The sequence below is a fragment of the Beta vulgaris genome, chromosome 6, assembly GCF_026745355.1.
Source record: "Beta vulgaris subsp. vulgaris cultivar EL10 chromosome 6, EL10.2, whole genome shotgun sequence".
Lineage (NCBI taxonomy): Eukaryota > Viridiplantae > Streptophyta > Magnoliopsida > Caryophyllales > Amaranthaceae > Beta > Beta vulgaris.
Genome location: NC_079207.1, coordinates 45,685,551 through 45,713,436, shown reverse-complemented (window position 1 = coordinate 45,713,436; position 27,886 = coordinate 45,685,551). Strand labels below are relative to the sequence as shown.

General features: G+C 35.0%; 1 protein-coding gene and 1 long non-coding RNA gene across 4 annotated transcripts; both read right to left on the bottom strand.

The window, feature by feature from the left end:
• Positions 1 to 2,231: 2,231 nt before the first annotated feature.
• On the bottom strand, positions 2,232 to 16,571 carry LOC104896771 (hypothetical protein). 2 transcript variants are annotated; one of them, XM_010683563.4, is made up of 9 exons: positions 15,468 to 16,569; positions 12,935 to 12,990; positions 12,770 to 12,852; positions 12,566 to 12,644; positions 9,813 to 9,923; positions 5,752 to 5,861; positions 4,265 to 4,348; positions 2,826 to 2,863; positions 2,232 to 2,626 (listed from the first exon to the last, which is right to left on the bottom strand). In XM_010683563.4, exons 1-9 carry the CDS (start codon positions 16,450 to 16,452, stop codon positions 2,556 to 2,558), a joined length of 1,617 nt encoding a protein of 538 aa, XP_010681865.2. In that variant the 5' UTR covers positions 16,453 to 16,569; the 3' UTR covers positions 2,232 to 2,555. The 2 variants fall into 2 exon arrangements, with proteins under 2 accessions (XP_010681865.2, XP_010681866.2); XM_010683564.4 differs by lacking the exon at positions 4,265 to 4,348 and having other exon boundaries at positions 15,468 to 16,571.
• Positions 16,572 to 23,755: 7,184 nt separating this feature from the next.
• Positions 23,756 to 26,454, bottom strand: LOC125498988 (uncharacterized). Of its 2 annotated transcripts, none has more exons than XR_008969974.1 (4): positions 26,190 to 26,454; positions 25,691 to 25,833; positions 24,721 to 24,802; positions 23,756 to 24,070 (listed from the first exon to the last, which is right to left on the bottom strand). It is a non-coding gene; the product is annotated as an uncharacterized LOC125498988 (long non-coding RNA). The 2 variants fall into 2 exon arrangements; XR_007275644.2 differs by having other exon boundaries at positions 23,757 to 24,070; positions 25,691 to 25,746.
• Between the last annotated feature and the right edge of the window lie 1,432 nt (positions 26,455 to 27,886).

Genomic DNA, 27,886 nt, shown 5'->3' with positions numbered 1-27,886 from the left:
TCAAGCCAATCAACATTTTTAATAAAAGAGTTCTCCTTTTTTATTTCTTTCTCTTTCTTTCTCTTCATAAAGCAACCCTCTCTTTAAAGGTTTAATGGAAGATAGAATACTCCTTAATAAATTAAACATGCCTTTTGAGTTCCTCTTTGTCTACTCTAAAACTTATCGTGTGTGTTGAGCCGGCGAAAAGTCCGGTTCAACCCGTCTCAAAACATGGAATTGGTGGGTGCATCCTCGGTTGAATTTTTTTAAACCTAACTCACGAAAGCCCATTACTAAAATCGTCTAGCCCAGTCCACGAAACAAGCCCAGCCCAGCCCATGAAACGGACAAGCTCAGCCCAAGTAATAATTCAACCAAATTGTATTATATATATTTCTTTATTAAATTATATATAATTCAATCAAATTAAAACATAATTAAATTATTTATTATTATTAATAATTATATATATTTTAACTAATTTTAAAGATTTTCTGTAACAACAATAAATAATTTCAATGATTCAATAATTTTGAAAAAAAAAAATCGCTTATCGGACTGTCAGCTTGGTACAACCCACTAGGTCCACGTACCGCCAAAGCCGCTCAATGAACCATGAAAATTGGTAAGAAATCGGTGTGAGCTAAGATTTTTCAGCTTGTGGACCAGCCAGCCCAAACCGTGAATTTCACGATCCGGTCTAGACGTAAAATCTCAGCCCGACCCGTTAGGACCCGCAGAATGGCCCGCACCAGCAGCCATCTGCCAAAAGCACATGTGGAGAAGCTTTTAGCACCTAATCGTTGGAGACCAACTTGGCAAATTAGTCGTTTCACACGCAAAAAAAAAAAAAAAGAAGAGCGTACCATCTTAGCATTTTCTAGTGTTATCATAAATATATATTTTTTAATGGAATAACACCCTCATTCATTGGTCTGCTGCCTGCCCAGCACCTAGGGGTAAAAGTTATTCGGATAAAATCCAATCTAATCCGAATTAGTAATTCGGATTGGATTTGGATTGAGAATTTTGGAAAAATCGAATTTTCGAATCGGATTGGATTCAGGGTAATTGGATCCGAAAATTCAATATAACCGAATAGTAATATGCCTTATATTATGTATCTGGATTGGGATTAAGTGCTTAAATGATTTTTTTTTTTTAAAAAAAACCCACTCCATAGCGCAATACACATAGCACTCCAACCCTTCCCCCAAACACTAACTGCACTTAATTCCTCATTTCCTAAATCTACCAGGCTGCTGCTATGCTTAATTTATTTCATCGCAAAACTAGAGTTTTAAAAAAATCGATTTTTCGGATCAGACCCAATATAGAGTATGAAAATTCGGATTGGATTGGATCGGATTCAAACCCTAATTGGATTGGATTGGGATTAAAAAATTGAAATCCAAATTTTGTTATTGGTTTAGGCCCTAATCCAAGCCGCACATCGAACTTTCACCCGTAACATCACATTATCGGTGTGAAGACTTAATGAACAAATGAAGGTGACACATCAACTCTTAATGAATAACACCCTCATTCATTGGCATGCCGCCAGCCCAGCATCTAGGGGTGAAAGTTATTTGACTAAAATTCAATCCAATCCGAATTAGTAATTCGAGTCGGATTCAGAGTGGGATTTTTTGAAACATCGAATTTTTGGATCGGATTGGATTCAGGGTAATTGGATCTGAAAATCCAATATAACCGAATAGTAATATACCATGTATTATGTATCTGGATTTGGTTTAAGTGCTTAACTGATTTTTTTTTTTTTTTAAAAAAAAAAACCTACTACATACCCCAATACAAATAGCACTTCAACCCTTCCCCCAAAACATTAAGTGCACTTAATTCCTCATTTCCTAAATCTACGAAGCTGCTGTTGTGCTTAATTTATTTCATCGCAAAACTAGAGTTTTAAAAAAATCGAATATTCAAATCAGATCCAATTTAGAGTATGAAAATCCGAATTGGATTGGATCGAATTCAAACCCTAATTGGGTTGGATTCTAATTGAAAAATTAAAATCCAAATTTTATTCGAATCAGATTAAATTAGACCATGATCCAAGCCACACCAAACTTTCACCCATAACATCACACTATCGGTGTGAAGACTTAATGAACAAATGAAGGTGACACGTCTACTCTTACTGTTGACAGAAACATCAAAAGCTGGGGATCAGAACATAAGAACATTGTAGCAACATGAGTTTCCAAAAATAGCCACGGAAAAGCATATAATAAACTAATCTTCGCAATAAAGTACTGAATACGTAATTTTTCTTCTACTAATTTGATAGATACATCCAAGTATGCCTTCTGTAGCAATGTAACATCGGCCCACCCCCACTTCCCTGAATTAATAAACAATGAAATTTTAGTATTTGACTATATGATATACAGCTAGATTTTACAATCAATTCCCCGCATGCACTAAATTAAAGAATGGGTACAATATAAATGGTGTTTTTACGAAACACAGCATGGCTAAGTCTCTTGCCCAGAATTGGAATTGCAGGTCTAGCCAACTCCCAGAAGCGACCAGAAACTATGTGCAGCTAGCTACAAGTACATTTTTGTAATTTGCTCCTCTAGTTCTTGAAATTCATAGGCATCATCAGCAGTGTAATCCCCTAAAACAGGAAAGAGCAGAAAAGGAAAAGCTTTGAGACTTAAGAATTATTTGCATTAAGTTGTAAGAGTATACTTCTTGTACAAACTGCAACTTTGACGATCAACATAAAACAATTGAGGTGCACCAGTCATTCACTAAAATTTTCCTGAAAACAAATAATAAAATTTCATTCAACGAGGATGTAAGGGATTCTTTACCAATTGAATCTCTCCGTAGGGCAGTCAAATGAGCACAGCTGCAACACAGTAAACGTATGTCAAAAATTTTAAAGGTAAAAAAAGAGAAAAAGAATTCAGCATGCACAATAGCTAGGAGAGAGTAGAAAGAAAGGTAAAAAAAGTACACACAACTCACAAGTAAAAAAGAAGAAACAATCATCGATCGGATTCTGATTAATTCCATTATGTTCTTTACTATCAATACTGAAACATCTAGTATCATTATAAGAAGTACTAAGATCTAACCGCCCGCATCCATTTTGGACGCTAACACGATTACTTTATATATCCATGCTACTTGTCGAATAAAAATTGGTGAAAAATATACGTGCATGAGTTGATGCTATGAAGGTTTTTGGTGATTCTATCTTTTCAAAACATATCCTAAGTACCACCAATTCACCCTCGTCCATCATGCCATTGTGAAGGTCCATTTTGGCCTAGGTGGTCAGAGATTTATCACTCCTTGTATCTCTATTATCTAATATCCAGAACATGCGTACCTAGTGGCTAGTATCACCACTTCATCCTTCTGTACAGCTTGTTACGATAACACATCAGGAAGGAAAGGGAGGAGATGGAAAGGAAGGAAAGGAAGGTGAGGGGAGGGGAGGGGAGGGGAGGAGAGATAAAAGGGAATGTCATACCCTGTTTGGATAGCAAAGAAATTGAGGGAAGAGAAAGTGAGGGTATTGTTTTGCCTTCAGATATTGGGAGGGGGAAGATGAATATTGTGAGGTAATTTTTTCTTATTTTGGCCCAAGAAAAATTGATTTCCAGATTTTTGAAAAAGAAATAAAAAATTAAGAGCTTCATTTACAGGCTAGTCATTCGAAAAAATTTCATATATACAGGAGATTGAAAACTGAACAGTCAATTAGGCAATACAAAAAGAAAAAGCAACTTGGGTGATGGCCAGCATTGAGTCTCTTCAATGTTGGAGAGACTTGTTACTTAAGGATACAAGGAAAAAACTGTCCTTCAATTCCATCACCCCCATACATTACTATTCAAGCAAGTGATTGATAGACCCTTCCTTTTCTCTTCCTTTCCCTTCAAATCTTTTCCATCCAAACAAGTTGTTAGTGAATGTCCTTTGACAAACACAGCTAAATCCAAAATTTATTAATTGCTAGTCAATGAACCAATCTGAAATAGCCTGAGGAAGCGAGCAAATGTAGAAATTTTTAATGCTACTCAGATGCTGCAGCTGAGTCAAGAGAGATTTCAGAATCCAATGATTTTGAGAGGGGCTTGAGTACAGTAGTGATTTGAATTACTGATAGAAAGACCAGATAGTGACAATAGTGACAAAGGAAGCAGATATGTTTACACATCATGAAGAAGAAAAGCACCAATGCATTGAACTAGAAAAGAACTTCACAAATATTAATTATATCCTGACAGGAATAAGTTACCTTCCAAGAGCCTTCCCCAAGTCTGCACAGAGGGACCGGATGTATGTACCTTTCGAACAGATGACTCGAAAAATTAAATTTTGTCTGCAGGCATGCCGACGAAGTTAGTAAGTGGACATGACTCCTTACCAGAATTCACTAGTTATTACTTCCACCTGTTGTTTGAAATATCTTTTACATGAATATATTGTTTGACTACCACCATGCACCTATAGATTTATTTGTCTAGACATCGCCAAAATGGACCCTCCCTAGTCTACACATCGCCAAATGCGAACTATGTGGACAATTTTATTATGTAGATAGCGAAATATTGGACAGTGGCATGAGCATATGGTACTGGGTTCAACTCTCAAATGCACAATAATTTTGCTACATCTGCAAGACTACACTGTGTACTACCTCTCCTTACTTCATTTGCATCATCAGTTCGATGTCATTCGAAGTGGATTGAAGTGTACTGGAAACAAAGCTTCATTGAAGCTGAAAATAAGGCAATCATAAGGTTGGGTTGGTTAATTCAAACACCATTGTGCAATTAACAAGGGAAGTTAGCAGAGAATTGCCACTCATAGGCTATGTGTTTCAGGCTTTATTTCTCCTGTCCCTTTTGCTTTCACATTATTTCATGAGTGAAACTTCTATTTTACAGGGCCTGAGAGGAATATTTGGACTATGAAAATACTTTCTCCTTGACCTTCAGTTGAGGAACTTGTGGCTAGAGTAGCAGTTTAGAGTCTAGCTCAAGTATTTCTAAAATTTCATCTCCAACTCTTCGTAGGAAGGAGATCCCCCTGATTACTATATGTTCATCTACAAACTTGTAGTGTTCATGAAGCTCAAAGCGGGCCCAAGAGAACTGCTTCATTTATGATGATTTAGAGAGGTGAAAGAGGAGAACATACTCAAAGAACATTTAACATTCTTAAGGCATGCATTACATATCGAATAAACTTCACCCTCCGGATTCTATTTCCAGAACATCGAACAAAAGTGCCGAACAAATAAGCCAGTAGTCGTTGGCGTTTTCCCAGAACTTTTCGTTAAAAGCAATTATGCCTATTATCTATGGTAAGACTCAAATGAGTACGGCACCTTCAGTAAATTCTACAGCAATAGTATCCCCGACTTGGAAAGTAATAACGAATATGACTAGCAGAAAATATAGCTAATGTCAATCTTTTTCTAGACCAAGGGATTCTGATGGAAGCTGCAACCCCAATTATTTCCGCGACCACTCTCATAATTTAGAGAGGTAAGCGGTCTGGTCAGCGCCTCTGTTTTGGGTGCAGAGGGCAGGTGAGCTTTCAGGTCCGGGAGCAGGGCCGAAACCCTGAGTACAATACCCGTCCTTAGCCGTCACTATACCAAATGAATGCAAGCATCTTTAAGTGCAAGTTCCAATATGGCAGCCAGAAAGTGCATGCATACAGAAATAGGGTAAAGGTCAGAAAAATGCCCCTTCTTGCAGCTAAGTTTTGACTGACCTGTCCTCTAGGCTGCGCTCTATGTCAAACTGCAATATTGAAATTCGTCGAGGTGAAAGTTCAATGCTTTCTCCTCTTCTGGCCTTCTCATACATTTTTTCACCCCCCACCTATAAAATAAAATGCATTAATACAATGAAACAACTTTCAACAGCAATGATAAGATACAATTCTCAAAACATAAACCTGAGATTTTAGAGGAGACATAGATATGCTTTTCAAGGCTAAACAATAAATTACACATACTACATAAAACCAAAAAATAAAACTTGATAAATCAATAGACAATAAGTTAGATTGTTGAATCAGAGATTTCACAACCCCCTCCCCCTCCAAAAAAAAAAAAAAAAAACCTGCAGCACCCAAAATAAAAATTCAAGTATATCAAATCAGTTCCTTTTGAAGACAACTGGAGGCTTATCATGGCAGAAAAGTAGCTACTGCAGTCTGCAGGTATCAACTTTCATGCTATGCCAACACCATGATTTTGGATCAACACTTCTCTCTCAATCTCACCATCCTTATATCACTCCTACCCAGCCTCATGCTTTACAAATTTTCTTTACGTACCAAACAAATACAACATCATTCTCTTTTGTCGAACCACATGGCTGACCAACTTTCTCATTCCAGCAAAACTCCAGTCCCACTATTCACCACATTATATGGGGCATTCAGGATCACCAAGCATGGAGTTCCATTACAAATCAAAGAAACCTACTCGTAAAGTTTCATCAAAATGTATTAAATTTAATTTTACTGATAATTGATGGCCATAACTATAATGAAGCATTGTTGGCCGAAAAACCTAGCAATTCATGTTCACCTATATTGAATGAATTAAATTTCATCAAAATGAACTTCAAATAAAATCATATTGATTGGAGATATGGTTGCGGTGATATGCTTACAACCAGACTTGAATTATTGTTTGAATCTCATTTATGAACCATTAATTGAATAATATTGATGCAATCTACTGTCATTTGTAAAATCAAGAATATTGTTGATGAAACTTTTAAGCTCAACAACTTTTTCTAGTTTGTAAAGCAGTGAGAAAGCTCACCCCATCCTTGTTTCTATCCCTACATAGAACACTTGATACACTTTCAGGTCAAAGAGTTTCACAGGAAGCTTTTACTTTGGCTCTCAAGACATATCTAGCAAATCTTCTTTGTGGTCCAGTGTGGAAGGAAAGTTCTAAAAAGACACATGCTCATCACGAAATAAAATTGAGACTCCTTTCTCCTAACAAGACTCTCCCTATGCCTTTACCTTTCAACTAGTACCAAATCTATCAATGATGAACTTCATTCACTTCCATCATCAATGAAGTTTAAACTGAATTTCTTGGCATCCCAACATATTAAGATAGTTGATTGATGCCACACCAGCATGGAGTCATTGATCTTGGATTCCAGATTTGATGCTTTTAGCACAAGCAGAAACAGTAATATGAAGCACCAAAGTTAGAACACTTAAATTTAAACTCGGTCATTTTGTTATGTAACTCCCGTCATGTAACAGATTTCTGAACTAGTCGTTTCGTGAAGTTCTTAGGCTGCTATAAAAATCACAGCCTTCTCACAGCGATGTCCGTTGCATAATGCTGATTTGCTCGTTAGAACTTTTTTTCGCATTACGTCAGTTACTTGTCAGAATTGGCCAATAAAGAGAAAGGGAAAACATATATTGCAACTAGAAAAAAAGGTAATATTTGTCGAAAACAAACCTCTAAAAAAAGTTTTTTGCGAGAAACATCCGTTTAAAAAAATCTCGCAAAAGATATCCTATGAAAAAAATAATTTTGTGAGGCACAACATTGATCCATTTTCAGGCAATGACCAAGCATTATCCGGAGTTGACTCATTGAAACCAAACATGTGAAGGACACGTGATCCGCATCTATCATATTTCAACCCCATTTCCGGCACCAACCAAGTATTTTTCGGTTTTGAATTCATCAATATATGTTGGGATAATTGAGGGAATGGGGTTGAAACATAAGAGATGCGAGTCACGTGCCTTGCACATGTTTAGTTGAGTCAACAGCTCAACGCTGGAAAATACGTGGTCAATCCCACAAAATGGGTCAAGGTTGTCCCTCGCAAAAAATATATATATATATATTTTAAGATCTTTTGCCAGATTTTTTTTCAAAAGGTAGTTTCTAGCAAAAGCTTGAGTTGTTTGACAATTTTTCAAAAAAATTAAAAAATGTGCATACACCTAAGAAGGAAGAAGAACGTGAGGTGGGGTTTAAGTTGGATTATATATATGAGTTACTACTTATCTATATGAATGATTGAATACAAATACAACACTCATGCTTTCAGGCATATGTAGGTGATATTACGTTGAAGGAATACTTGTCAAACTTGAAAATGCAAACTTGAGGTTAAAAAATCTGCTAATGTGATTTTCTTTTTAAATTCACATTGCATTAACCATGTATCCATGATCCATTCCAAACATCCATTACGAGCCGCTTCCTCATCATCGCAACCGGTAATGCAAACGCGACTGCATCGACAATCTTCTTCCCTACTTAGAACACACAGGCTAGGCTTATCTACCTAGGAAAGCACCGCCTTTAGTGGTTGCTATTACTTTTATCTTGTTAGCACTTAGGGAGGGAGACATGAAATCCACTAACCATTTTCTAATAAATAAGTCAAAACATGTCTTGAAAATTTACGAGCTTTTCACAACTTTATCTAGATACAGTGGGGCCATATTCTATTTCAATTTTTGTTTTGAAAGAGGGGAGCACCGGAGCAGCGATTATACAATAAAAAGGAAAGGCAAAAGCAAACATTTAGCGGCAGACCTGCACTGGTTGGACAGTAGTTCACATGCCATAGTGGACAAGCTGTACAACAGGGAGTACGCATATCAAAAATTGACTCAGCAAAAAACTCAACCAGAACTGACACCCAACAATGGGTTTTGAGCAGCATTTTTAACTTAGAACCTTGACTATCTCAACCTGAATAACCAGCAACTCCTAGACCTCATGTCAGATTGGTGACAGGTTGACCCAGCAGCTAAAGGACAGTTTTTAATTCTAGAGCTAAAGAAACAATGGATTTAAATTGGCAGTATTTTGCTTTTAAATACATTGGCTATTTTCAGGTATATTTATTTGTTTGACGTATGCCAACTTGGTTACAGGCCATATCATGCTACAAATCTTAATGGGTTAAGGTTCTATGCTTGTACAGAGCGTTATTCTACTCACATTAACATTAAATACAGTGACATATATAAGTCTAATTATACTTTAGTTGATTGTTGATGGCTATAGATAGCCTCAAATCAATCATCAGTCCCATGCACATTATCAGTAATCTATCTAGTATCTACAGCTCAGCTTATAGAACAGCCCAAGCTTGTCAGGCCTCTATAACAAAAATTGAAAATCCAGTACAAGCCAGATGTGTCACCTCAAAAGTGAATTATTTGCTTATGCACAGAAAAAATTGCATCTGGATCAAAAATGGAGCAACCTGCAAAAAGAAATATTCTTTCTCGAGGAACCAACCAGCAAATTACGCAAACATGAAAGCAGCTAACTCATATCCGGGCCTGAATAACAGTTTAAGGATCTCTGAGGGAAAGGGCTGAAGGCAGAGATGGTGGTGATCCACAGACCGAACTGCTAGTACCTTTAAGGATCATGATTGGACAAGCCCCCGTAAATGACATCGATTTTGAAATGCTATTTCTCTTCATACAAGACTCATCCATTCTAATTATTTATGCGTTTTCTTCCGTTTAGGGAGCTTCCCTTGTGGCAGAATTGAAGAAAACATTGGTGGTTTCTAAAACTCCAACTTAGAATGTCCTTTCCGAAGTTTCAGCGAGTAATTTAGCAATTTTCTTTTTGACGGGGAGTGAACGATCTATCTTACAGAAGGGTACATAAAGTTCCGACATTGAATAAATACTCATCTATAGGACATATCATTCACATAGTGCTCAAAACATCAAGAGCATGTTTGATCATACTCATGAATAAACTGCAATTTCAAAGTGAAATGAAAGATGCAACTACTTACTTTGATTGCAGAAAACATAGGGGGAACTTGCCATATTTCACCAGTAAATGATGCAGCTGCCTTTCTTATCTCTTCATCCTTTATATGTTCCCATGGCTCACGTTGAATGACCTTAATAATCACAAACATTTAATTCTTCATATTAACTAATACAACATATTCATAACTCCAATTTTAGATGATAATTAAGGCATATCTGTCTATACTAATATATTAAAAGGCGTTCCTTAAAATGTCTATGCGACATGTGGCACTCTCCTCTAAGGCTCTAATGCAAATGTTCTCATTTCAAACCCCTCAACTAAAAAAATAATGTTGTGTACCAAGGTATCGAACATGTGACCTTTGAAATGAAAAGTGATAGCTTAACCATTGATCCAACATAACATCATTATTTAGTATTTCAAAATAAAATATAATAAGATCTTGTAATTATATCTCATTAAAAGACTTAAACAAGTAGTTAGATACCTAACACATTAATGATAATGATAATAGACTATTGTAGACATAAACTCTTCCTCTAATTTCTTGTATTCTTCAAATTTTGACATCAATTTTTTCTCATAAGGCAAAAATTTACGAAAAGAAACAACTCGGGGCATCGCCCGGGACACTCACTAGTTCTTTTGAACTAAAATTTGCCAAACTAAGTTGAACTGAAAATCAATATAGTGAAAGATATCAGCAACAATAAATCATAAAAAATAATGACAACGATTATAATTACACTAATAATAAATATAAAAATGATAACAACAACAACGACGACAACAACAACAACAATAATAATAATACCAGTTGTAATAATAATAAATTAATTCTATTAATAATTGACATTATAATGACAATAGTAATCATTAATATTGTAATAGTAAACATAACAATAATAATAATAATTTATTAGTACTATTATTATGATAAAAACGAATATTATAATATTGATAATATTAATAACATAAATAATAATATTAATGATAAATATAATATTAAAATATAAGTATAATAATTGCATTAATAATATCAATAAATAACAATTATATAAATAAGATTAATATAAATAAAATAATAACATTTAAAAAATTCATTGTAATAATAGTATAAATAATAACAAATATTATAATGATAATATAATATTAACATTAATTATGATATTAATAATAATATAAATAACAATAATATTAATATAATAATAGAAATAATAATGAGTAATATTAACATTAATTATAATATTAATGTGCTCAACTGAAATGTTGAATGGAAACATGTTGAACTAAAATGTGCCAAAATTGATTTTGTTGAACTGAAATTAATTTTGTTGAACTAAATTCAATTTGACCGCACTGAACCAAAATGTGCTCAAATTAAGCTCAAAAGAAGAAGGCCTAAGCGTAAGACCTAGAAGTCATGTTATTATTGTAGTTCTATCATACTCTAACTTTGCAGTCAAGGAACGATATAGTAGACTCTTATTGCATAAAACATTGGGTACTCCGTACTCTTTATAAAATTCGCGGTGCAAAAGAGTCGTTCCAAGATTAGCATCACTAATACCATGCTTAGGTGCTACATTAGGAGCCTCCTTGATTGTGCAATTACAAACATAGGCTTCAAATAAGAAACCAAGAAGCTGAGCAAAGATAAAGCTCGTCAAGCACTTTTTCCTTTACTAGTTCAGAGTCTAATGTAAATCATATAACTTTCTGAAAACAAGTGTAACACAAAAAATGACATCATACTGCAGCTCCTACACTACAAACTCTAATTTGAATAAAATACTTAAGATAGTGATAATACGTAACCGAGTTGCCCGCCTACTGATTCGTAACGATTCATGCAAAACTGCGTACATGTTATAAAGCCGAATCCATACTGGGAGGTGGTGGTGATGGTAGTTCGTATAGTATCTATACAAATATATTAAAAGGTGTTCCTATCAAAGGAACGGTGTCACATGGCACTATGCTCAAGCTTCTAATACGCATGTTTATAATCTCATTTCAAAATATTAACATTATGAGTTACTAGGATTTGAACACATCACTTTTGAAATAAAGTATGAGAGTTTAACCATTAATTCACTACAGTTTCAATACTTAGTGCTTCAAAGTAAAACATAATAAAATCTTATAATTTCATGTAATCATAAAAACATAGACGTGCATTTTGATCTCTAACACTTTTATTAAGTACTAACATTCTCTTACCCTAATTCCATTGAAATTGTTATTTTTATCCCTAAATCCTTATAAATTTTTTTTAAAAAAAACAATTTATCATGCCATAACGTCCCTTTTTCAATTTTGCACAAGACATAATATTAAGAAAAGCTAATAAAATCAAGTATGAGATTAATGAATAATAACATATTTGATAATTATAACTGACCCGAGGCATCCATCGGGCCAAAATACTAGTTAGGTAGTAAATTGCATGAATATGGAGCTTTATCAAGCCTAGCATAAGGTGATTATAGCATGCCCGGAGGTGATTAAGTGACAATTTAGATACGTTGAATGATTTGCCAAAGTTGTTGGATCAGCCTGGTATAGAGGAGTCAAAATTTTAACCCTGGTTAGTGGTTTGGTTTAGACTTTAGTGACACTCATTTCAGGAATATAGTGATACTGAGATTCTTTTTTCGTTTTCTTTTTTGTGGTTTTTCACGGAATGAAGTATCAATAATTTAACTAAAATGATGCAAGAATTGGGATTCAAGAAACACAGTCGATACCAAGGAACATCAGACAGACCGGTGAATCAGCATCCCAAGTGGAAGTTGCCTCCCCCAGACGAAAAACTCCACTATAACCCTTAATCATACCCTGATATCTGCAGCAATAATAATTTTTTCAGGATCAAGTTCCATAGACCATTGTCTACAAGGAAACCACATCAACATTAACTCAGTCCAAAAATAGACTGTTAAAAAGGCATTGCTTTGCTTAAGAACTAACCTGTCTACCACCTTAGTAGACTTCCCAACACAGACAATCAACAAGCCAGTAGCCATAGGATCTAAAGTGCCAGCATGTCCTACCTGTAACAGTTACTAGGAATCAATCAATTGTAAAAGGAAAGGGACAGAATGGGCACAAAACAAAGAAAAACGAAAATATCACCTTCTTAATTTTAGTCAAACGGCGCAGCTTGCCACAGACTGTGAATGAAGTCCAACCTGCACCGCACAAGAATCTTTTTAGCTTACGCTTTCAGGCCTATATATTCATAAACTTTGTTAGTTAAGCGGTAGCCGTGGTCATGGATCTAGAGAAATTCTCAAGGTTTGAGTCTCATGAACTTTTTCAGCAAAGAAACAGCAGAAAATGCTATAAATCAGCCATGCATGTTTCAATTTTTCATTTCTTTAATATCCCTCATCAAGTCATCAGGCGTAGGCCAAACTTAACAGACTGCAAATATATACAGTGCCATTGCCTCACCAAGTCCACAGATAGCTGCATTAGCAACTACCACATGAATTTTAATCAGAAATTAGAGGAGGTGCATAGTTTAGTTGATTTGATAATTCTGTAAAAGTGATACCAATAAGGCATCATCCAACAAGGTATACACAGCATGGTGTCAAAACAAGACCGCATCGTATCATATCGCCCGTTTCGTAAAGGTTTTCAAATTTACGAACCAATATTACCCGCATCGTAAAGGTGTAAAAAAAACCGCATTTTAGATGGGTTTTGGGAATGTTTCATGGTTTAAGCCGATATTTAGCGGTACGACAACCACATCATCACTGTTACCGTTACCGCAACCATAACCGAAGCCGTATTTTCGAACTATGATACACAGTCACTCAAGTATGTTTGCTTATTCCAGCCTGGCCCATAATGAACAAAGAGTTCAATGAAGCCTCAACATAGACTAAACAACTTTACACTGCTTGCTATATGACCACAGATAGCCAGTGGGTGTCCTAATTTGTCTAAAGCAAAATTTTCAAAACAATTATCATTATGCTGATATAGAAGATTGAATGATCCTCTAATTCAGTAATTAAGGTGACTATTTTCAGAAATTTAAGTGAACTGATAAGAATAAGAGAGAAAATAAGAATTTTAGACAGAGAGAGAGAGAAGAGGGAGGAGGATTCTTCATTTCATTCTTAGATTGTCCACATTCAGCTCACCAGGTAAGCTTAAATACAACGGATAGGACTCTTCCCTTAACAGAATGTAACTACATTCCCCAGATTACAGTCACATGACTAATAAGTGATGATGGCATGTGCCGACATCATATGCAATAGGCAACGCGATAAGAAGGATATGATATATACCCTGGCATTCTGTAATGGGGTTTCATAGAATGAGAATCCATAATCCTTCAGAACGTGATCGTTTTTGTAATGTGACAGCCGAGATTAAATTCTTGATGTCCTTGTGATTAATCAAGCATGGTAAGCAATTAACCGACCAGGTCATCACGAGCCACATGGTGCATCAAACATCATTGCAAACTACATCTCTGTTGAAATATTTAAACCAATTCCCTTTCAGAGCTCACACAGAACGCACTAGTTGTACAAGTTTCCCCAAGTCACATGAAATTGACTAACTCAATATGAACTGAAAAGTAATTCTTAAGGGTAAATCTGGTAATAACTGACTGAAAACAAAACGGAAGGACAATTAATCATCTAAAGAAAGAATCCGAAAGACCGGAACCACTAAGTTTCAAAGTATAATTGATGAGTACGAGGTTCAAGTCACAAAAATAGGCAACGCAAAACAATTCAAAAGATTTTTAGCAAAAGATCTTGCAGCCTTACATTCCTAAGAATCCAATGCAAAATAGAAAAGCAAGAAACAGATAATTCTCTATATCTCCTAAGAGTATTTCAGCAGGAAGGAGACTAAAACACTGGAAATAACTATGTGAATACTTCCCTTAGTTGATAAGGGCATTATTAGACTCCTAGAATACAAAAATATCCTAAATGATACAATAATCTTCGTATGCATCAGGTTCCTTGTGCATTAACCTTCAAATGAAAACCTCACATTGGTCAAGAACTCAAAATGTGTTTGAAAGATTATAAGAAAAGCCTGGCAAATTGAGGAAAGCATCCTATTCCTTGGGCAGTGACTATCTTGCCATGGACTAACACGTGATTTCAAAGAAGTACCAAATCGGTTCCTAGAAGGTCCCTTCAGCTAGTCTCCACTTGCTCCCACATCATACAATCTTCCAAATTTTATTGCCCCCATTATGCTTACACAATTCTTCACTACAATAGACGATACCATAACTTCCACAATATCCCAGGTCTACCGAACTCAGGATCCATCATTGCTAAAAGCTGAATATAAGATTGTTTATACAGCCCCAGGAGATTGTTCAATAATTAATAAAAAGACTGAACTTCAATCAAGTCTCAACTAGTGCAAGATGATCTGAAAAATTGAATCGATTATCCATTTCATATCAGAATTTTACCCCCATTTCCAATTGCAAGTTACCGAAGTGCCTTATTTCTACAAGCTAGACGAATCATTTAGAAAACATCAAACAAAAGACCCATATAGTCACAGTATCAATTTAGTTTAAATGTCAAGTTCATGATACAAACAGCAAAATATACCACTATTAAAAACATAATAATTTGCAAAAGCCTGACTAAAAAGAAACTCTCACCTTTAGGCTTGTTCACCAAAACAACAGTTCCAGCAGGACTATCCCACTTGGATGGTAATCCAAAAGTCCTAGATGCCAAAAAAGGCTCAACAATACCACAAACTTCACCATTCTTATTGGGGACTTTCTTCAAACACTTGAAGAAATCCTCCACCTTTTTCTCAGATATGTCCTTACCACCATCTTTTGCTAGCCCATCTCTTCCTTGGTCGAAAAAAACCAACCCTTTGTCTTCCTCACCCTTCTCCACCCTCTTCTTCCTTGGCTCGCTCGTATTTGATTGCCCGGGTTGTAAAAAAGCCTGATCTAAACACTGATCAGGAAAATACTTCTTCTCCAACTGATACACCATCTTATAATGCTTCTCCTTCTCCCAAGGAAAAGCAAAAGTATCATAAAAATACAACTCTTCTTCCCTTTTATGGAGTGTTCTTAGCTCAACCACTTCAGGTTTCAACTCAACAACCTCGCTTTTTTCTCTCATCTTCCTCCTCTCATCATCAGAATCAGAACCACCATACATCCTCTTCTTTCTCTTACTGTAATATTTCCTCTTAGTTTTATCCATTCCCTCCAAACTATTACCACTGTTATCACTGGCACATCCAGAAACTGATGCATGTGGGTTTAGAGTTTTATTCGCCTTAGTAAACCTCTCGCTTTCGGTCTCTGTTAGTTTCTTGTCAACCCAATCCTCAAAACTCAGTTCCGGGGACAACTCCGCTGATGGGTCTGACTCGGGCGAGTCGGAATCGTTTGGCTCGTTTAGTTTAGAGCGAGGAGGAGGAAGTCGAGGTGAAGGGCGGGAGATAATCATGTCGAATTGGAGAGGGTAAGGACTGGTAGAAGAAGACAAGGGTCTCACTGAAGGGAGAAGAGATAAAAAGCATTTTGTGTGTCGGAAAGATAGGAAAGGAAGGCGAGTTGAAGATTGGAAGAGGAGAGAAAATTGGGAAAAATGGAGTGATTTACCGGCAGCAGCCATGGCCGTTCTAGTGTTTTTTCACTGTCTATAACGTTGCTCAGAGCATTGTAAATCGGCCTAGTGGCAGTTAATGGAAATCAACGATATGATTCTGTATATATGTGACGGTGTAACACACTGAATATTTGTTTTTGCATCCCTCCTGATTTCAAAGTTAGGTAAACAACGATTAGGGATACACTCAGGCTATGTTCAGTTCACCTTATTTTTGCTTATTTAAGATCTAATCAGATCAGATCAGAAAAAATAAGTTCAGATCAGATCAGTTCAGATTATGCTTATATTTAAAAATCATTATATCTTTTATTACATATTAGTAAAAATTATAATAATTGAATATTAATAAAGTACTCATTGAGACGAATCAAACAAGACCCCACATGACTATATTTTTTCTTATATATTGAGAAAAATCTAAAAGATAAGATCTTGTAATCAGAAAAAATAAGTTCAGATCAGATCAGAAAATTTCAGGTGAACTAAACATAGCCTCACTGCTTGTTTGGTTGAATATAGGGAGTGCAAATTCCTAAATATTATCTTTCCATGTAATTGTATTTTTTAACTGTTGTTTGGCAATTTAAGGGAAATGAAAATTCTCATGGAAATTTTCACTGACCTAGGTGCCCCTAGATAAGTAACTCCTCCATTTTGTGGGAAGTGAAACTTCTTAAGAATTTCTACTTTCCATTGAATTTGTCAACCAAACAACACTAAACAAATCCAATTCATTGGATTTCTAACTTCCTATGTTAAATAATGTTAACCAAACAACCCCTCATAGTGACTCATACACCCAAAAAAAAACTATGAGGGTACACCCAAAAAAAACGCTGAGGGATACATCTTATCAACGAATCTAAATAAATGGTTCATCTTTTTCTTTTCTTTTTTCTTTCTCTTTTCCACATCATTCTCATACACCATTTTTAATTTCACTCTTAACTATAAACCCCAAAAATAATAATTCAACATTCTCTCTCATCCTTTTTTTTCTATCCTTAGGCTCCGTTTGGTAGAGTGTAAAACATTTTCAGTGTAAGTTTTCCATTGTTTGGTTCCATGTGTAACACCCCTAAATTTCTCTCTTTTTGAAGAATATATTTTAATATAAAACACTTGAGAAACTTGAGAGTATTACCACCACGTGATAACGTTAAAGGCTAAAACTACTAACTACTAATTGAATAATGCAACGGAATTAATAATAAAAACTTATCTTTATTGATAAATAAAAAATTTATTATTACTACTATGACAAAGGAAATTATAAAAATAACTACTACTAAACTAAGCTATATATTACTCCTTACTAGCTCCCCCATGCGAAGTATGCATTAATCAACCTGTAATTTTGCTCGCCAAAAGGGTCATCACAGGGACAAAGCCATAAAACAAACAAAACAAAATGCGTGTCAGTAAAAATACTGAGTACATGTATATGCGGAAATTTAAAATACTTTACTAAACATTAAGATATTTTTATAAACCTTCCTTAGATACTTGTAATAACTTGTATAATATAAAGTACATAACTTTAATAAAAACTCCTTTTCCTTGCCTAGGTACCTTTCCTAAAGTGTGCACACCCCCCAAGTTTAGTATTCCTTACTTAGTCTATTACAAGGGGTTACTACCTTGTCCACATGACTTATACAAAAAGTACATGGGGTAAATAATATAATGGCTACCGTTCTTGCTAATAAATAACAAACCGTTGCCTCTTTATAATTGCGATCATAAAAGATCATATATCTAATAAAAATCCTTCTCCTTTAAAAAGAATAATAATTCATAAAACTTAGCCATATAAAGGCATAAATAAAATAACTTGCTTAAGGGTTAACCTTTGAAAAAATAATAATAGTTCAAAAACACTCCTTTTTAAATATTTAAACATGAATCAAAACATCAAACTCCTCCTAAAATATTTGAATATAAATTCAAAGATCAAACTTTATAAATATATTAAACGAAAGACATAATTCAAAGTTTATAAATAAAATTTGTAAACATTCAAACATGCTCATATAAAACAGATGCAGTTCATAATAAAGCTCATAAAAACATGTATTGCAATCCAAAATATTTTCCTAAAAACATGATACTACACTGCCAAAACAATCATTAAAGATCTACAAGTACACACACACTTTGAAAATTAATAACTACTAGGGAGAAGAGAAAAGGTAGGCTAAGAGGGAGAGAGAGTTTAAACTTGAGAAAAGAGATGTATTCCTCAAATTTGGTGTGAAGAATATGATGGGTAGAGACCCCTATTTATACTAGTTGGCACGTAGAATCGGAATAGGATTAGGAAACTAAAAGATGGATTTTTTAGAAAAGATAATAAATTTTAGCTAGGATACACTATCTCTTTATGATCATATAGCTAGAATAGAGGAATATTTCATAAGATAAATAGTCTAGATGCTAATTAACCAAAAGATAAAAAATAAAGTCACCAAATTTGATAGACATAAACTTAGCTCCCTGGCGGTGAGTTGCCGAAGTCAAAACTTTGATTTTTTTTTTTCTTTTATATCTTTTGTAAATCTTTTGTACATCCTTTTTGAATTTTTCTCTTTTAAAATTTTTTTAATTTTATTAAGCAATTACTTTGGTTAGATTTGTGAACTTAGGCCCAATACTTAATTTTGGGCTAGAGTCTATTTGAAAAACCCATAATCTAATATAATAGCCTATTTAAAACCTTTATAATTAATAAAAAGCCTTTTTAATATATAAAACCTTTTTAAAAATTATAACTAATAACTTACTAAACATTACGGATTATTACTTCATGTAAGAAAAATGATGAAAGGAAAGGAAAATGAAAGGGAAATTAAGGAGGTTTACGGGCATGTTCTCTTCGGCATAAAATAGTTGAACTGAACTGAATTGAACTGAACTGAATTGAACTGAATTAAACTGAGCTGAATTGAACTGAACTGAAATGAATAGTGATATGTGAGAGTAAAAGTATTGTCCAGAGTTGAACTGAACTGAACTGAACTGAATTGAACTGAACTGAACTGAATTGAACTGAACAGAACAGAACTGAACTGAATTGAACTGAACTGAACTGAACTAAAAATAAGCTGGCGAGAACAAGCCCGTAGTAAGGCTCGTACAAGAGAGATAAGGAAAATAATTTTCCCTTCATTTTGAAAGGAAATCGGTTTTCCGTCATTGGGAGAATAATTTCACCTCAAGGGAAAATGGTTTTACACTCTTTTGCCAACCAAACAATGCAAAATTGAAAATAGAGGAAAATAGTTTTCCAGAAAAACGTTTTACGCCCTACCCAACCGGAGTCTTAATGTAAAATCATTTTACACTAATTAATTATAATTAACTCTCATAATTATTAATTTATAAATACTTATTCTTATTATATAATAATAATCGAGGACTAATTAATTTAATTTTTGAAATTTAATTAATATTAGTTGACAAATAGTAAAAGAGATGCATCCATTCAAAACATATTACATAAATCAAATGAAAAGAAGACGTGTAAATTAAATGCAACACTAAAACAAAAAACTAAAATTGATAAAATTCCATTTTTTAGTTCTCATTCATACCGAACTTTGCCCATATATGTTCGATCAAATCATTTTATAAAGATAATTGAGTTTGCTGATCTTTGATTTGTGCTTTGTGCTTTGTGCTACAAATACGTGTTGATTTCGACAATTCGCTCGTTATGTTATTCAAAGTGACCTTCTTGCTCTTCGTTGTTTCTATGAGCAGAACGATGTCGAGATCTGCCTCGTTAAACTCTGATGGATTCATGCAATTTTGGTAGGTTTCTCGTTCATCTTCAACTATCATGTTGTGCATGATTATGCACACCAACATAATTTTATGAAGTATATATGTTCACATCCCAAGCAAGGGGTGACATCTGAATAATAGCAAATTGAGCTTGTAGCACTCCAAATTCTCGTTCCACGTCTTTCCTTGCTGGTTCTTGATGTCTTGCAAAGATTATGTGTTTATGAGATTGTGAACTCGTTATGGACTTCACAAAAGTAGCCCATTTGGGATAGATACCATCAGTAAGTTAATGTCCTTGGTTATATTGATGGCCATTTACAACGAAATTGATAGCCGGAGCTCGACCTTCTAAAACATCTTCAAACACAGGAGATCTATGAAGCATGTTCAAATCGTTGCAACTTCCCGGCATTTCCCAAAAAAGAATGCCAAATCCATAAGTCCCTATCAGCTACAGATTCAAGTACAAGTGTAGCTAACCCTACCCTTCTTTCATATTGCCCTCTCTATGTTGTTGGACAATTCTTCCACTCCTAATTCATACAATCGATACTACCAATCATGTCAGGAAATTCACGTTCTTCTCCAAATTCGTAACAGCCTCCTCAGATCGACTTCATTCGGTCTTCTTAAGTACACATTACTAAAGTGGTTAATGACACCATCAATGAATCGCTGAAGTGCCAATCTTGTCTTGCTATCACTAATACGTATGCACTCATCGCAAGCGTCAAAAGCACACCAATAAGCTAATTGTCGTATTGCTGCAGTACACTTTTCCAACGGCGACAAGCCAAAACGACCAGTGCAATCCCTCTTTTGTTCGGAACCAGTCATCATTCCTCACAACTTCATTCATGATATGCTCAAAAACATGCTTTTGCATACGAAATCTACGTCAAAACAACATACTTGAGCAAACTGGATTTTCTCCAAAATAATCATTGTATAATCTTAAATGACCTTCTTCTCGACCCCTATCATCCCGAGGTCGAGTACGTCCACCCGATCTTATTCTAGGAGTGACCGCCGACACAAGGAATGGGAGATAAGTATGAGTGACATTATCTATCATGTCATCTACTTCTTTATTCTCCATATCCCTCATTTCCTCTTATGAATCATCGTAAGAAGAGTAGGAAGTTGAACTGATATTAAATTTGTAAGAATCCATTTTAGATTTGTAAGATATCTGATTTTGGTAGTGGAGATTGCTATAGAGAATTGTAGAACTCTGATCCTTTTTATATATACTAATGGAGGAGCATAGATATTTATTTTAAAGTAGGAAGTGTATCATCACATGGCTTCTCTGAAAAGGAGTAGGTAATGATGTCTCTTTAGAAACAGTAACACATTGGTTTTCTGGAAAACAGTCTGGGATCATAGAGATACTTTTTCAAGACAATATCACATGGATTTTTTGAAAAGTAGTATGGGAACACATAGGTGTCTCTTCAGAGACAGTATCACACGGGTTCTCTAAAAAGTAGTATGGGATCATAGAGGTGTCTGTTCAGAGACGGTATCACATGGGTTCTCTAAAAAGAAGTAAGGGATCATAGAGGTGTCTCTTCATAGATAGTATCACATGTGTTCTTTGAAAAGGAGTAAGGGATCATAGAGGTGTCTTTTCAGAGACAGTATTGTATAGGTTCTCTAAAAAGTAGTATGGGATCATAGAGGTGTCTTTAGAGACAGTATCACATGGGTTCTCTGAAAAGGAGTAATGGATCATAGATAATGGACAAAATACTTAAACTTTTATTACATGAGTGAGATTACAACAAAACTTAAAAATATTGATACTCAAACACTCAAATTAAACTAAAATATAAAACATTAACACTCAAACATACAACATAATATAATTCATAACACTCACACTTAAAACATATTACATAGATACAAAAAGCCTAAACATATTACACCAAACATAAATTCTATAGTCCCCCAAAGTTGTTAAAGTATATTTGCAAATTGTTGATCATTTCATATTCCCATGGTAGGCGGTTTTACTTAGAGGTTGATGATTGGATCATTTGCCAATTCACATGATATTATTGCATCTTTAAGTTTTTCTCCTATAATTCCATCTGCCTCTGCCTGTTATCTCTTCCAACTCGAGTTGCCTTTGCTTCCTTTTACTTAAGAAACTGTAGTTTCTCATGTTGCATATCATTATCTAATCCCTTCCGCTCACCATAGAGTTGAAGTTTATCAAAAGATGAAAAAGCTTCAATAGCTTCACTGGTTTGGCTCTTACCCTTGGGGTCTGGCCTTAGATTTCTTTTTGCCTTCTAGATGAGGTGAGTGATCATCCCGAACATCTCCGCTTGTGGGCATGGTTGGTGTGGAGCCTCCATCTTTAGACCTTGTTCTCTTCCCACTACTTCCAGAACCACTGAATCTGACATTTGAAGCGTATTATTCGACGGACGTCCACATGTCATCTTGTAAATAGGGTTACTCAATATGGAACGATACTTTTTGAACTTCCTTATCAAAATCCATTCATCATAGAAGTGAAATTTACCTCTTGCGCTTTCAAATATCTTATGGGTTTTGGAGATCACATCATCATTTTGACCACTCACCTTTCTTACGTCCGCCTTGTCATATCATACACACCAGTTTTGCACCGCTTCAGATATTCTAAACCATTGGCCCTTCGAACTGCCAATAGTGCGAAACTGAATTTCATGAGGGTTGGCTTATCTCGCTCCCTCGTATTCTTTCATCACTTTCCCTTAAAAGGCAACCTTTTTTTGCTTCGTTCCACGATTCCTGTCTAAATTTGTATTCACAACAAGAATGTTAGCTTTTAGCGTCCGCAAAAATCAGACGCTAAAAACACGGAATCGGACGCTAAATATATTAGCGTCCGCCAACGGACGCTAAATGGCTGATGCAAAACCCTTGGTCGCTAATTCTCCAAATAGCGTCCGCAAAGCGGACGTTAAATTTTTAGCGTCCGATATTTCGACCTTAGCGACCGATTCCTCTACAGTCGCTAATTAGCGACCGCTCAGCAGAGACGCTGATTAGCGACCGCCTAGGCAGTCGCTAATTAGCGACCGTCGGACGCAGACGCTGATTAGCGGCCGCCTTGGCGGTCGCTAATTAGCCTTGGCGGTCGCTAATTAGCGACTGCCTAGAAAACAGTCGCTAATTAGCGGCCATTTTCACAAACACTACTTTTTTTTTTTTTGACGGACAAACGCTACTCTTGGAAGCTTTTTTTCTTTTAATTAATTGATATTTAATGTGATAAGATATGAAATGATGCAAATACCATACTTCTTTTATTAAGGCAAACAAATCAATTCAATTATTATTGATAATAAATGTAGATACAAGTGAAAAATATTTCGAGAACTAAATTCTAGTATACTTAACAAAATCTAATACAAATCTCACATAATTACATGTACACTATTTTAAACTCCACAACAAAAATCTGGAACAAAACTAAATATTTTGAGTCACCAAGGACTTTAGAAATGCAGCCCACCCATCATTATAAAGAGCATCTATAAGTATCTTGGCCTTAGCCAATGCATCCCTCACGAACCAGCTCAAGGAAACAAAATCATCATTCTCTATGGTCTTCACTCGAAATAAGCAAATTCCTCCAGTTTTCATGATCATAACCACATAGATTAGTCACTCTACTAATCAAAGTGAATTGATCTTTTAGCTAGGATAGGGTTCCTCAATGAACTGAACTTGATCTTAATCACAATCACAATATATCTTCTTCCCTCCTGTGGCTGCCTCTATAAGTATCAAAGCCAGTGTACCCGTGTGTAGACAACTTGATCTTTTTTTCCTGAAGGTCAAGATATTAGACAACTATTAGACAAATAAATTCAATTTCCTGAAGGTCAAGATAGATGGACTAATAGGTCGGAGTCAGGACTAATGCCATGCTTCTTTGTATGTTCTCCTAACTTTCCTTCTAATATAATTCAATTAGTTTAACTGCACAATGCATGCAAGAGTTTATTACTAATAGGCAGGGAGCAGCATGTAACAACGAATATTGGATTAGTGTATAAACTATAGTATAATATCAAATATCTGATAATCTGAGCATGGTTGTTGTTATAATTAGCTGGCAAGTTGGATAGGAAGAGACATTATAATTTATATGTGGAGCATCACCTATGAAAGAGTTTATTACAGAAATAAAAATCATGTTATTATATAGTTTGTCTAGCATGCAGGATGAAGCTGGAAAAAGTGCCAACAAAAAGAAATCTGACCCAATTTTATACAGGATATCTCATATACAATAATTAGCGCATGATCGAAAAGGATATAAGGAGCAGCTAATTTTTAGTATCTATGAGTAATTGAGTTCCATAGTCCAATTGTTAAGAAAACTTTCCAAGTTTCCTTTTCCAAATGGTTTTACATCCTAATTATCAAATGGGAAACACAAAGTACATTAGGAAAGAAAATGGAAGAAAGAAGAACCTTGTCGTCCACCCGTAAGCTTAACTTGGACGCCCTTGTCAACAAACTTGGCAAGATCTAAAACAGTTTCTTTTCTACTAGACTGAGATAAAAGAGAGCAACATATTTGTATAATTAAGCACAAAGAACAAGTGAACAACCACAGATACAGTAGAACTAAGGTGCCTGTGCAAATCATTATGTGAAATCCATGAGGGGAGCGACCATATAATCTAAAAGCAGAAAGGAATCTATTGATCTATGCAGAAAGAAATCCATCAGCTATCTACAGTATCCCTATGCCGTAGCCGTTCAAAAGAATTCAAAATCCAATGAAATCCACAGAAAGACACTATGACCTTTAAGTGTTTATTACATTATCCCCTAGTAGCTGATTGCAAAACCTCTAATTTTTGCATTCTCCATTGGAAGTGCATCTCACTATTTCACACTTAACCAAAAGTTGGAGACACTACAATGTAGTACACCAAGTATAAAGCAAAATCGTCAATTCGCCCACTTTTCCATTAGTGACTCTTCAAACCTTCAATAAGGTACTCGGAAATTAACTCCTCACATCGTAATACAAATGACGCATGATGAAACAGTCCACGCTGACCACATTACACTAAAACCTAAAAGACATATCTGAATCACTTGACCGATCTACTGAGCAGCAGAATGATCGACCACATTCAAGCATTAGAAAGCATAAAAACTACCTAAGGTTTGCTTAACTACAATATAACAATCCTAAGCACAAAAATCCGCGAAATGCAGAATCAATATCAGCAACAACAAAGTACCAAAATTCGAGCTAGATCAATTAACATTCGATCGTAAAATCAAAAAACGATAATAGCATAAAACCATCCAGACGAGAAAGATGAATTCATCACCATAAATCTTTGAAAAAATTCAATGGAATATGACAGTTATTGAATTGAATTTGGGAGAGTAGTTGATAATCTAGATTTGGAGAGAGACTTACAATCTCGAAAGAAGGATAAGCATTATGATTGCAAAGATCCAAGCAAACCTCCATACCTGAATTTCCACAGCAACCACCAAAACCTTATTGTTACGAAATAATTAGGACAAAAACGCGACGAAAAAATCAAGAAAAAACCAGATCTGAAACAAAAATCGAAAAAGAGAGAGGATAAATAAAAATTGAGAAAACGAAAAAAACATACGAAAATAAAAATCGAAAAAAAGAGAGGATAAATATGGGGTTTTGAAGGAGAATTGAGAAATTAACAAAAAAAACTAGATCTGAAACAACCCAAAAAAAATCACATCTAACAATTCAGTGGCGTATCTAATAACACTAAAACCCTAAAATCCCTAAAAATCTGACTTTTTTTTTATTATAAGCTTACAAATGAAAAAATTACAACAAATAAATTCTGAATTCTTGCTAAAATATGTATGAGATACAAATTTCAAAGCATAAGACTGATATTAAAATTAGTACTAACAAATTATACCTTCAAATTTGTGGGAGATCCGAGTTTTTGAGTCTCGTCGAAATTGTTTAAATTGTGCAATTGTTTTCTCTTACCTTGAATTTGATGCCGGAAATTTGATGCCGGAAATTTGATAATTCGTCAACTTTTAAGATGGAAAGATGAAGAGCGAACCTCCTTCAAATCAGAGGAAGTGTGGTTGAATACCGTCGACGGTTGTGATGTGAAGAGCGAGAAAAAAGAGCGAGAAAGAAGAGCGAAGAAAGAGGATGGTTGTGATGCGAGGTGAGAGAATAAGGTGGGTCGTGTTTTTCTTAAATACCGTCCGTCAAGTTAGACGGTAAACTTGTAAAACGGACGCTAATTAGCGTCCGCTTAAATGACGGACGTTAATTTTACAAAAACGGACGTTAATTAGAGTCCGTTCAAAGACAGATGCTAATTTTACAAAAACGGACGCTAATTTGCGTCTGATTAGGCCGGATGGTAAATTTAGACGCTAAAAGTGCGGATTCTTGTTGTGATTCATAAATGCTGAGACTAGTGCTTCTTTTTCAGCTTTCAACCAAGTCTTTTTCTCATTTACAATGGGTTCTTGAGTTTGTTGTGGAGTTGGATAAGGAGTTGGTTAAGCAGTTGGTTGAAATTGTGTTGGTTCAGACAAAAGTTGAGTGAAGGTTTGTTGTTGCATGGAACTTCAAATTCACCATCATCTTCATCATTATCACTATCATCATCATAATCTTGATTTTGTGGATAATTTTGTGGGTTATGGGAACTCTTAGGGGTGGAATTATATTAGTAATTATATTGATGTTGGCGATAATTTTGGGGGTAATTTTGTGAATAGTTTTGAGTTGAATTTTGCGGATAATTTGAAAGATTTTGTTGATAATTATGCGGATTTTGTGGGTAATTTGGGGGATTTTGGGGATAATTATTAAGATTTTGTTGGTAATTTATGGGGTTTTGGTTTGTTTTTTGTTGTGGATTTGTGAGACGATTTTTGCTTCTTCTACTAGGATTAGGATGATGATTAGGATTAGATACATAATGAGGATAATTAGAATCTATAATTATCAAGTTTTTTTTTTCTAAACGATTGTAAGGTAAAGCAAAATAATGTGATAAAAGAAATGATCATAGGAATATAAGAGAAAACTTAAATTGTGAATACAATATAGCAAAATGGGTGTCTATATATAGAGAATTTAAAAATTATGAATTTTGGTTTTTTTTACTTGTATTTTTTGAATTAGTAACGTTACAAATATTTTAACGTTAAAAATTAAAGTGACCAATGAAAATTAAACACTTGGCAAATTTTAATAGGCCCGCAGGCGCTGGTCACTAGAAACTCGCCAGCTGGCGCGCACGTCAGAGATTCAAGATGGTAGCTGACTTTTTTTGTCTTTTGTACGTTGTTCCCACCAACAGGAAGAAAACATGTGGCGCTTTGCTTTTTTTGGTTTTCTTCTCCTTTCTTTTGCCAGCGTGGGAGGTTTGTTTTGGTTCACGAACCATTCGAAACTCCGAATGGTTGGCCCTCGATCCATGCGTAAGCAAGTCTCCAGTTCATCATTAAGGGAAAAAATAATGGTTCAAGCTTATGAACCATTTTTTGGTTCATCATCAATAATGCTCTAAGATTGGTTCATTTAGGGTATATTCTATATTCACTCTAAGTCAAAATCGTGAGAGCGGGTTCATTTAAGTTG

Coding starts and splice junctions, on each gene's coding strand:
- LOC104896771 (XM_010683563.4), bottom strand. CDS start 16,452: ATGGCTGCTGCCGGTAAATCACTCCATTTTTCCCAATTTTCTCTCCTC. Junction 9,924..12,565: donor CTTGGGATGCTGATTCACCG/GTCTGTCTGATG, acceptor GTGATTATTAAG/GTCATTCAACGTGAGCCATG. Junction 2,627..2,825: donor CCTACGGAGAGATTCAATTG/GTAAAGAATCCC, acceptor TTCCTGTTTTAG/GGGATTACACTGCTGATGAT.